At 40.3% G+C, this 12,337-nt stretch overlaps 1 protein-coding gene across 4 annotated transcripts in view; it reads right to left on the bottom strand.

Annotated features, from left to right (window-relative positions):
* The window catches only part of vat1l (vesicle amine transport 1-like), a 91,402-nt gene that overhangs the window by 68,339 nt on the left and 10,726 nt on the right, over positions 1 to 12,337 (bottom strand). For all 4 annotated transcript variants that reach the window (XR_009822043.1, XR_009822044.1, XR_009822045.1 and 1 more), the window contains exons 5-7: positions 10,808 to 10,911; positions 1,729 to 1,784; positions 1,431 to 1,625 (exon numbers count right to left, since the gene is read on the bottom strand). Coding sequence is in view for 1 of the 4 variants with exons in the window: in XM_062028371.1 (XP_061884355.1) it covers positions 1,431 to 1,625; positions 1,729 to 1,784; positions 10,808 to 10,911 (355 nt within the window). In the remaining 3 variants the exon portion in view is untranslated. The remainder of the gene's footprint in view (positions 1 to 1,430; positions 1,626 to 1,728; positions 1,785 to 10,807; positions 10,912 to 12,337) is intronic.

The raw sequence follows: 12,337 nt of genomic DNA, 5'->3' as shown, positions 1-12,337 counted from the left end.
AAAACACAGGAAGAGACTCGGAAAACAGGTAGGCATAAAGAAGCTGTGCTTTCTCCTACTCATTTTGCTGGCCTACTGCCCTCAGTAATGGCAATGAAAACATGTGAAGTTGCTTCATGTCATTTTTAGACTATTCAAAATAAACTAAACCATGCCCTGACTACGACAAAGAGATTGTCTTTGAATGGTCTTTGAATTAGGAGTTGTCTATGTCATATTCAATCTCCTTGCGACTTGTGGAAAAGTGAATCTTGTCCATTGGCTTTTTGTAGGAGTGAGTTAACCGTGCAGAAAAAAGATGTACAGCTTACCCACCATCTGTGGGTAAACATCCACAGCTGACATTGTCCCACACAAATAAAAAATGGTGTCAGAGTAATTGCTGTACAAAACGTGTAATTCATTTTATTCAAAATGCCTGTAATTACTATCTTGTTGTTTTATATTCAGATTCAGTACGTCCGCCACAGTCTTAGTCAAGCTGCACTGATGTGTTACCTACTATATTTCTTTCCACAAATCTCTCATCCAGTTACATCCCACTTCAGCCTGGAACATTTTCAAAGGCCTTAAAAACAGCTGTCGTTAAGCCCCCTCAAAAGAAGATTAGGCTTGATGCCACAGTAACAACAACTATCAAACCTGACATTGTTGTGCAAAGTCCTAGAACAAGTTGTATACCAACAGATTGCAATTCATTTGATACTTTCAAATCAGGCTTTAGGCCCAACCACATCACTGAAACAGCTCTGATCAAGGTGACAAATGATCTCCACCTGAACACAGACGCAGGAAAAGTCAGTCTTAGTTCTGCTGGACCTGAGTGCTGCATTTGACACAGTTGACCATACTATCTTATTACCGAGGTTAGAAGACTGGGTTGGAATATCTGGTTCTGCTCTTAACTCGAAAAAAGGACATACTTTGTTGAAATTGGTAACTCTAATTGGTAACGACTATGTTCCTTTCATGCTGCCAATTAGGCCAGTTAATACGCAGCTACAATGTGTCCTATGCAGACACTACAGTACGTATCACTGAGAGTCCCTGCATCAAACAGATCAATGTGAGGATGCAAAACTATATTCTTCAGCAAAACTCAGACAAAACTAAAATCTTTGTCTGCGGCCCACAGAAGAAAAGAGAAAATATTACCAGTGACCTTAAGACCTTCTCTCTGAAAATTAGTAATCCGGTAAGAAGAAATCTAGGCTTAATAATGGACTCAGACAGCCACATTAAATCAATAACATTAGCAGGTTTTTTTTACTTGCCAACCTGGGATCAATTGCAACTCAATGTCCCATTCACAAAAGCCCTACGCTTGATCAATGACAAGTCTGGGGTTACTGGAGCACTGAACAGGATTTGTAGTACAGAAGATATATGGATGGATAGAATCTTGTTTTAACTTTGATCAGAACTCTTACCTCCTCCAGAGCCCACAAAGAGTCCACCACTGGCTTTATCTTTTTTTGGTCGTAGAGACACAAAAGTTTGTCCATCACTAATTTCACCAGACGGGATCTTCCCTGTTTGAAGAGCAGGTTGAGGAGCGAGAATCCTGCCATGACTTTGTTTTCCTCATACAGTTTAATAGGATTCACTTTCTCCACCTGCCACCACTTGGAGGAAAACAACAAACAACACAAATTCATAATTTGCTGTGAAATGTGCATGACGTATAGTAACATCAAACGAGGATGACGCACGACAACTCGAACTCACGGATTTTGCAAAGCTGAAGAAACTCTTTGTCTCCCCGGTTACCATGTTTGACGCGCCTGAAAAAACAAAAATAAAAGGATCGCTGACTGTTGCACAAAGGCAGGACAAAGGTGAGTGGACAATATAAAGCAAAGCATGATGGCTAAAGAGGGGGAAGAACAATTGGCACCTTTCCACCTCAGCATCCGTGCAAACATGTACAGTAACTGGCACTAAATCATTAATTGGCAATGTAATTGTGTTGCTTGATTCATGAGGCTTGAAAATCACTTGAGTGATTAACAGCAATTTAGCTGTGACACAGAACACAACCCCGTGAAAAAAATTATGTAATCACCAGACTTTGAGGATGTTCATTCACTTGTTTAATTTTGTAGAAAAAAAACGATAACAGACATGACACAAAACTATAGTCATTTCAATTGAAACTTTCTGGCTTTGATAACTACTAAAATTAATCAAGAAAATAAACTGTGGTAGTCAGTAACAGTTTCATTTTTAGATCGAGCAATTATGGAATCATTCAAATTTGAGGAAAAAAATTATGAATCACACTGTATTGTTTTTATCTCTAAAGCTAACACCAGATTAAATCTGTTCATTAGTTTGCAATTAAAAATAAGTGTTCACACCTTGGAGAGCTGTTGCATCAGGTGCTTTGACATGAATCATGGCACCAACACGACAGATGTCAATTGAAAGAAAGGAGAGGATTATCAAACTTCCTCAAGAAAGTGAATGTTGCAAAAGATGTTGATTGTTCACAGTCAGATGTGTCTCAAATCTGAATCAATTACAAACAACATGGCAAGTTTGTAAAAGACAAGCATACTGATTGACCAAAGAAAACTTCAAAGTGTCAAGACAGAAAACTTAAAGCAATATGTCTTGAAAACAAAAAATACACAGCAAAACAAAAAAAGAGCAAATGGGCAAAAACTGGAGTAACCGTTTGAAACCAAAGAAACAGACAAAAGGAAATGGGATTTAAATACAGAAAAGCTAAACGAAAGCCGCCATTAACAACTTAACAGAAAAAACAAGGTTACAATGGGCTAAGGAAAAGTAAACATGGACTATGGATGACTATTTAGATCAGGGGTGTCCAAAGTGCGGCCCGCAGCTAATTGTTTACCGGCCCACCACACATTCTAGTAATGCTATTGCAAAAATAAAAATAAACATTAAAAAAAGTGGAATGAGGTGAAATCGAACTAGAAAAAGTTGCAATGTTGACACAAAGCTGCCATGCAGGCTGTTTTTTTTCTTTATTTTTCTTTTTTTGCCATTGCTCAAAAAAATTTAAAAAAATAAATCAATGTTATAATGAATTATTGACCTATTCAAGGCTCCAATTATTTCAAATATTTCACTTTAAAATGTTTTATGTGGAAAATGTTGCATATATTGTGTGGTTGCCATACAAAAACATCAACGTTTTATTTGACAAAAGAGCATAAAACAAACAAAATAATAGTTAAAACGTAAAATCGACAGATATATCTGAAGTTGATCTCGTAACGTAAGTGTTGAAAGTAAAAAAAAAACTAATAAAAATGTATCACTTTATGAATGAGGCACCTTTTGGGTCCCAAATATATTTAATGGGATTTTATTTGTCTTTTCACTGTGATTACTCAAGAATAATAATGAATGGTGTCCTGCATTATTGATCTTTTTACGGCTCTAATTACTTCACATCAAACATTGCTTTTTGAATGTTTTGGGCAGTGGGGGAAATACTGCATATTTCAGTTTTATTATAAAAAACAAAGTTGTCTTTGACAGAAAAGGCATAAAACCTTTTTGGTTTTTTCAACTTTATATCAACCTGAAGTTGATATACTGTAGAGATTTACTGTATGCGTTAAATTAAAAAAAATATATAATAATTCGAATTGTTTTTAACATTTTAATGACTTAGACCCTTTATGGTCCCCGGGAGCCCTAAAGGTAAAAAAACAAAATCCATATATGTTGTTATGGTTTAAAAATTAAAAATATCAAAATGGCCCCCGCATGCTTGAATTTTTCTGTGTGCGGCCCTCAGTGGAAAAAGTTTGGACACCCCTGATCTAGATGAAAGTCATATTCAGTGATTCATCGCAAATCTGCATTGGACAAGGTGATGATGCTGGAACTTTTGTTTGGTGCCGTTCCAATAAGACAACTGCCTGAAGAAAACATGCACATTTCCACAGTTATTGATGATAAGGGGCTGCATGTTAGGTAATGGCACTGGGGACATGGCTGTCATTAGGGCTTCAATAAATACAAGTTTACATTGACATTTTGGACACTTTTCTTAATCCAGCAATCGAAACAATGTTTGGGGATGATGAAGTCATTTTCCAAGATGATAATGCATTGCCATAGAGAAAACAACTGTGAAAACTTTCCTTGAACAAAGACAGACAAAAATCTGTGGTGGAAATTGAAAAAAAATGGTCCATGAAAAGACTCCAACTTTCAATCCAATCCAATCCAATCCACTTTAATTATATAGCACATTTAAACAACAAAAATGTTTCAAAGTACTACACAAAAATATTAAAAACAAGATTCAAAGTAAAAACAAAATAAATAAATATAAAAACAATATCAAAAATAAATATGATTAAAAATTATTTTAAAGGGTAAAACCAATTGAAACAATAAATAGAAAAACAAAATTACAAACACAGAGGACCACACAACTCATGTAGTGTTAAAAGCCAGAGAATAAAAGTGGGTCTTAAGACGAGACTTAAAACATGGAACATAGAGGGGCAGAGTGTTCCAGAGCTTAGGGCTGACCACAGAGAAGGCCCTGTCTCCCCTGGTTTTAAGTCTCGTCTTGGGCACTACGAGCTAGAGCTGACTCTCGGACCTCAGAGCGCGCGCAGGAGTGTAAATTTGGATGAGGTCCGAGATATAATGAGGTGACAGTCCATGCAAAGCTTTAAAACCAAACAGCAATATTTTTAAATCAATTCTAAAATGAACAGGGAGCCAATGCAAAGTCTCAAGAATTGGGGTTATATGCTCGCGTTTCCTAGCCCCTGTTAAAAGTCGTGCTGCCGCGTTCTGGACTAACTGCTACCGGGAGAGAGCTTTTTGTCTAATGCCAGCATAAAGTGCATTGCAGTAGTCCAGGCCAGTGTTTTTCAACATTTTTTGAGCAGAGGCACATTTTTTTCATTGAAAAACTCCAAAGGCACACCCCCAGCAGAAATCATTAAAATGTGGAACTCGATATAGACAGTAAAAAGTCGTCGGATATGAATTTAAACCATAACTAAGCATGTAACACTATAGCTCTTGTCTCAAAGTAGGTGTACTGTCACCACCTGTTACATCACACCCTGACCTATTTGGACTTTTTTGCTGTTTTCCTGTGTGTCGTGTTTTACTTCTTGTCTTGCGCTCCTATTTTGGTGGCTTTTCCTGTTTTGTTGGTATTTTCCTGTAGCAGTTTCATGTCTTCCTTTGCGCGCTATTCCCCGCACCTGCTTTGTTTTAGCAAACAAGAATATTTCAGTTGTTTTTATCCTTCTTTGTGGGGACATTGTTGATTGTCATGTCATGTTCGGATGTTCTTTGTGGACGCCGTCTGCTCCACACACCGTAAGTCTTTGCTGTCGTCCAGCATTCTGTTTTTCTTCACTTTTTCACCAGTTCAGTTGTAGTTTTGTTCTGCAAAGCCTACCCTAAGCTTCAATGCCTTTTTTTTAAGGGGCACTCACCTTTTGTTTATTTTTCAGTTTAAGCATTAGATACCTTTTTACCTGCACACTGCCTCCCGCTGTCGTCTGCATATTGTGATCACAATTAGCTACCTGCTGCCACCTACTGATATGGAAGAGTATTACACGGTTACTCTGTCGACACTCAACAACAACACATCATTTGCAGACTATAATTACTGGTTTGCAAAAAATATTTTATACCCCAAGTAGGTGAAATTATATCATCTCCAAAGGCACACCAGACTGTATCTCACGGCACACTAGTGTGCCGCGGCACAGTGGTTGAAAAACACTGGTCCAGGCGACTTGAAATAAAAGCATGCACGACTTGTTCAAAAAGGTTAAAAGATAAAAACGGTTTTACGTTTTCTAAAAGACGAAGATGATAAAAACACGATTTTAAAACGACATTGACTTTTATGCCAAGTTTAAAATCACTGTCTATAGTGACGCCAAGACTGGTGACTTTGGGACGCACATAATTTTGCAATGGTCCCAAGTCAGTGAGGTCTGGAACAAAAACTAAAATTTCCATTTTTCCCTCATTCATTATTAAAAAATTCTGGGCTAAGCAAGCCTTGACGTCGCATAGACAGTTGAGAAGGGGTGTCAGGGGGCCGTGGCCTTTTGAAATCGGCATATACATTTGGCAGTCTGCATAAAAATGATAAGACACTCCATGCCTCTAAAAAATCCCTCCAAGAGGGAGGAGATAAAGAGCAAACAGGATGGGGCCCAGAATAGATCCCTGGGGAACACCACCGTAAAGCGGAGCAGAAGAGGAGGTGGCGTCCCCCCGCCTGACAGAGAAGGACCTCTCTGACAGGTAGGATCTGAACCACTCCAATGCAGTCCCCCTGAAACCCACACAGTCTCTCAGGCAGTCTAAGAGAATTGTGTGGTCGACTTTGTCAAAGGCAGCTGTGAGATCTAAAAGCACTAAAATGGCAGAGCTGCCAGAATCAGTCATTAAAAGCAAGTCAATAAAAACCTTTAAAAGTGCAGATTCAGTACTGTGCAAAGCTTTGTATCCAGACTGAAATGGATCTAAAGTCCTATTTTCATCTAAAAAAGGCTGTCGTTGTGCCAAAACACATTTCTCCAAAATTTGTGACACCAAAGGTAGTTTAGAAATGGGCCGAAAATTTGACAAACTTGTAGGATCAAGACCTGTTTTTTTTTATCAAAGGCTCAACAACAGCTCCTTTACAAAAAGAGGGCACACTGCCAGAAATCAAGCTGCTGCTGATGATGTCCCTAACAGAAAAATCTATAGGGTCCCAGACCTCTTTAAAAAAGCGAGGGGGGACTGGGTCTGCGGGACAGGACGAGGGTTTTAGTTTGTCAACTATTCCTGTAAGCTCAGGCATCGCCACAGGCTCAAACTGACAAAACACAGCCGTGCACTGAGTGCCCACATTGAAACTCAATGGGGAAGGAGATTTTCACCACATCTAGTGTGTGTGTGACAATCATTGGTACTTTAATCTTAATCTTAATCTTAATCTTTAATTTGCTCGAATAGAACCAACCTTGTCATTAAAAAGGAGAGAAATGTTTCACAAGTTTCACTTGTCATCTCCAGTGAAGTGACTGGATTCAGGTTAAAAACAGAACTAATAGTTTTAAAAAGAACACGTGGCTTGCTGACACTATTTGAAATTAAGTCTGACAAATATTTTGTTTTCTCAGCTTTAAACACACTTTGATAATGCCATGTCTGTGTGATCATGTTTTGTTTTAGTCATGTTCGGTTTTGTTTTTGGACTCTTTGTGCACTTTTGTTTGTTTTGTCACCATAGCAATCCATTAGTTTTCACCTGTCATGTCACTCACTTGTTTCACGTTTTGAGTCACGCACCTGTTTTCACTGATCATGTCACTATTTAAGCCTGTCTGTTTCTGTTGTTCGTGCTGGTGACATTCTCTATCTATCCATCCATGCTACCCATGATATTCCTGCTACCATAGTTCCATGCCAAGTAAGTTTTGTTTATTAATGCCGCAGTTAGTGTTTTTGTTTCATTGTTCATAGTTTCTGCCTTTTGTGCAAGTTTTGTTTCATTAGCCAAGTTTTTGTACTTCCGCCTTGTGCGCGCTTTTTGTTTATTCCTTTTTGTAGTCATTATTAAATCATGTACCCACCTTCACGCCACGTATGGTCCAAATCATTTGCACCACGGGAGAACAAATTACACCAAAGTCCTAGTATTGACAGATGTCACCAGCAAAAAAGTTCTCCCGCAAGATTGGACGAAGGAACTTGGGAGGTCCTGCGCGCCATGGAAGCCCAGACACTTCGCTATTCCCCCATGGAGCGCAAGGATCTCATGTGGGGTCCAACCGGCAAACTGGTGCCGATCAGCTCCGTTTGGGCCGGAGACGTTGGCGCGTCATCCCTGTCCTGGAAGCGCCGCGAAGGACCAAGGACGTCAGGGAAGGCTTTCGTGAGCACGCGGCGCTCCCGAAAGCTCCTCCCCCTCCTGGCGGAAATAGACGGCCACCAGTCTGGCAGCTCCAAGAGGACTCCACAGACCTGGATATTTTTTTTCCAAATTATTTTTCTTTTGATCACCCACCTCCAACCAAAGACTCTAAAAACATGATAAGACATTACCAAGACATGTTTTTAGAAATCAGATCCTGTCAATCCAAGCCACCCAAATTCCATGCCCCGCCCCCCAGGACTCAAGCCACGCCCAAGTCACAATTTTTTTTTTCACCCACAAAAGCCCAGGTGGGGGGGAAAGAAAGACTTTTTGGACAATTTAGAGGGGAGGATTTTGCCCGCCTCCTGACTTCCCTCCACCCACCCCAAGGAACGGTTCCAGACAGCGGGGAGCGCGTCTGGTATCCGCTCCTTGAGGGGGGGGGGCTAGGGCTGGGAACTGTTCAGGTGAGGTCGCTCAGAGTCATGCCAAGCCACAGCCTCTAGCACGGCCGCCACCACCAGTTCTTCAGCTTGCCAAACCACAGCCGCCAGCCCGGCCGCCGCCACCGGTCTTTCAGCCTGCTAAGCCACAAACTCCGGCCCGGCCGCCGCCACCAGTCTTTCGGTCTGCCAAGCCGCAACCACCAGCTAGGCCACCTCCACCTGCACCATGGCTAGCACCACTGCTAGTTGCTCCAAGGCTATCACTAGCACCAGCGCCAAGACTAGCACCAGCGCCAAGGCTAGCACCAGCGCCAAGGCCAGCGCCAGTAGCAGCACCACGGCTAGCTGCTCCAGGGCTAGCACCACGGCTAGCTGCTCCACAGCTAGCGCCCGCAGCTGCTCCACGCCGCCAAGTACCTCCAGTACCTGCACCACGTCAAGCCACTCCACGCCAAGTTCCTGTCACAGCTCCAAGGCTAGCATCACGGCTAGCGCCAGTCGCAGCTCCACGACGCCAAGTGCCGCCAGTCGCAGCTCCAAGACGCCAAGTGCCGCCAGTCGCAGCTCCACTACGCCAAGTGCTGCCAGTCGCAGCTCCATGACGCCAGGACCCACCATGCCAAGACCAAGACCCACCATGCCGCCACCTAACTCTGCCCCGGTGGATACGGGGACACGTGGTCTGGCGACCCACCGCCATGTCCCCCTCCCGCCCTCCCATGACTATTGATCATTGTTTTGTTTTTATTTTATGGACATCTGGTATCTGTCCTTAAGGGAGGGGCTCTGTCATGTCTGTGTGATCATGTTTTGTTTTAGTCATGTTCGGTTTTGTTTTTGGACTCTTTGTGCACTTTTGTTTGTTTTGTCACCATAGCAATCCATTAGTTTTCACCTGTCATGTCACTCACCTGTTTCACGTTTTGAGTCACGCACCTGTTTTCACTGATCATGTCACTATTTAAGCCTGTCTGTTTCTGTTGTTCGTGCTGGTGACATTCTCTATCTATCCATCCATGCTACCCATGATATTCCTGCTACCATAGTTCCATGCCAAGTAAGTTTTGTTTATTAATGCCACAGTTAGTGTTTTTGTTTCATTGTTCATAGTTTCTGCCTTTTGTGCAAGTTTTGTTTCATTAGCCAAGTTTTTGTACTTCCGCCTTGTGCGCGCTTTTTGTTTATTCCTTTTTGTAGTCATTATTAAATCATGTACCCACCTTCACGCCACGTATGGTCCAAATCATTTGCACCACGGGAGAACAAACCACGCCAGAGACCAAGTCGTGACAGATAATTCAGACAGCTGATCTTGACAACAGCAATCAGAGAAATTTGGAGCAAGATTGATGCCTCAAGAGACTGCAAGCTGTTACAAAAACAAAGATGGTGCAACAAACTACTAGTAGTGTGTTGTAGTGTTTTTCGTTTGTTATTCATGATTCCATAATTTACCATAACAATTGAGTGATTCCATGCTTCACTCTAACTGTCCTAAAATCAAACTGTTACTAACACCATTTATTTGTTTGATTTATTTGAGTGTTTCTTAAAGCCAGAAAGTTAAAATTAGTATTACTATCTACTTTTTTCAACAAAATTAAACAGCTGAATGACATCCTCTAAGACTGGTGATTCCATATGTTCAAGGGTTGCATATCTCATTTCCATGTTATTTTTTGAGTATCCAAGATCTGTTTTTTCAACCTTATCATGGTCTTAATGGACACATTTTAAATATGGCTATTTAATCCACAGCAGGTTTATTTGGCCAAAAATGCTTCCATTAAGCAGCACTGTGAACCTCACCAAAAAAATACACATTGTAAATCAGCATGGGCCACTTCCAATGTATACCGTGGTATGAAAAAGTTTCAAAACCACAAACGTTTTCCTTCATACCGTCCTTGCGGTACCATGACAGAATTTTTTTTACATCACGTGACCCCTCTTCCAACACAGATCTGCATGCTTTATGATGGATAAAGGAGGAAAGTCCCCTGTAGTTTTTTTGTTTTGTTTTTTACAAAGAAAGTATTCACTTTTTTGGAATTTTGCCTATCGTTCACAATCATTATGAAAGACATGACGACGGATGTTTTTTTTTTTTAAAGCATTCTATCTGGTACATAAACGTAAATAAAAGTCCGCTTGACTTGCAGGTTTAGGAACAGTAGAATACTTTAATAACTGTACATTATTTGTAAAGAATTCAGTTATTTTAAATACTTAAGCTCCATTTTCATCATGTTCTTTTATATTGTTTAAAATTGACTGACTGAAAAGTTAATTTATCTACTTTTAAATAAAGACATTTTAAAATAACACATTTTAGAGCCGTAATTGTAATACCACGTGATATCAGGAAATCTGCCGAAAGTTTCATACAGTCAGAATCTCCCATACTGGCCCATGACTAATCAGAGGGAATCCCAACATTTTTTTAGTTTACACACACACATTGTCTGCTTCCTACCATAGAGGATGTATGTTCCCAATGGCTTCAGCAGACTGAGGCCTTTCCCTGTGTTTTCCCCACACAGACAATCCAACACAATGTCTACTCCCTCTGGAGATATCCTAAAACATCAACAACAAAGTACACGTCCATTAAGGGGAGAAATTAAAACATATTGTATGCATGCATGTTCGAAATAAACACAAACTCAACTCAACTCAACTCATATGGAATGGCATCCCACAGCAGTGTGTGACCAGGCTGTTGTGACTGTGTACAGTATAGTTTCTTCACATGCTACTGGCTCTTGACCAGTGGTTATAAGAATACATTGTTGAATTGCTATTGTGTTGTGTTTCTTCCTTCCTATTGATAACATTTCAACACCAATCTAATTTGGCATCAGAGGTGGGTAGTAACGTGCTACATTTACTCCGTTACATCTACTTGAGTAACTTTTGGGATAAATTGTACTTCTAAGAGTAGTTTTAATGCAACATACTTTTACTTTTACTTGAGTATATTTATAGAGAAGAAACACTACTTTTACTCCGCTCTATTTATCTACATTCAGCTCGCTACTCGCTACTGATTTTTATCGATCTGTTAATGCACTCTTTGTTTGTTTCGCTTTGTCAGATGGACCTTCAAAGTAGGATTTATCGCATGCCTGCGTTTCACCAATCAAATGCAGTCACTGGTGACGTTTGACTCCGTTTCACCAATCAAACAGAGCCAGGCGGACACATGATTAACTGCACATAAAGTTTCAGCGGAAAACAACAAGAAGCTTAAGCTTACATGAACTCAAAGTCAAATTTGAGGAAGCAAGTTACGTTAGTAGATATGTTGGCTGTCACCGTAGGCTGATGTTAGCTTCCCTGCTATGAATCACTGTCAAATGTACATCATGTGGGGACATTTATTAACGCACTGCAGCCTCATAGACATACATACACACACACACTCACGCATGCATACAAACACCAATCAGAAGTGCACAGTGTGTTCCCAGGTGCAGCCCACACCTATCAGTTTATGGTTTGCGTAAAGGCTAACTTGTTGTTTTCCTTTGTAATCTCTGCCTACTGAGCCTATGGTGCTGTTAAGTTATTGTGGCTCAATTTGCCTTACTTTTTTTATGTTAATGTATTATTATTTAATATATATTATTGTTTTAGTTGCTTAAGAGATATTCTTGGCTCTGAATTTGCTCATTGCTATTTTTATGTTTTTGTGCATTATTTGTTGCCGTCATCATTAAACGAACAGGTTACTCATCTCAGTACTTGAGTAGTTTTTTCACAACATACTTTTTACTTTTACTCAGGTAAATATTTGGGTGACTACCGGTACTCCTTACTTTTACTTGAGTAATAAATCTCTAAAGTAACAGTACTCTTACTTGAGTACAATTTCTGGCTACTCTACCCACCTCTGTTTGGCACACACATACAGAATATTTCAGCCATTAGAGCCATGTATCCCGCTTTTGCATGTTCCCTACTGTTCTAATTGGGCAACATTTAACTATCCTAACAATACATT

The sequence above is a fragment of the Entelurus aequoreus genome, linkage group LG02 (assembly GCF_033978785.1).
Source record: "Entelurus aequoreus isolate RoL-2023_Sb linkage group LG02, RoL_Eaeq_v1.1, whole genome shotgun sequence".
NCBI classification, from domain to species: Eukaryota; Metazoa; Chordata; class Actinopteri; order Syngnathiformes; family Syngnathidae; genus Entelurus; species Entelurus aequoreus.
Note: the sequence above shows the minus strand (reverse complement) of the source record. Positions and strands in the feature narration are given on the sequence as shown.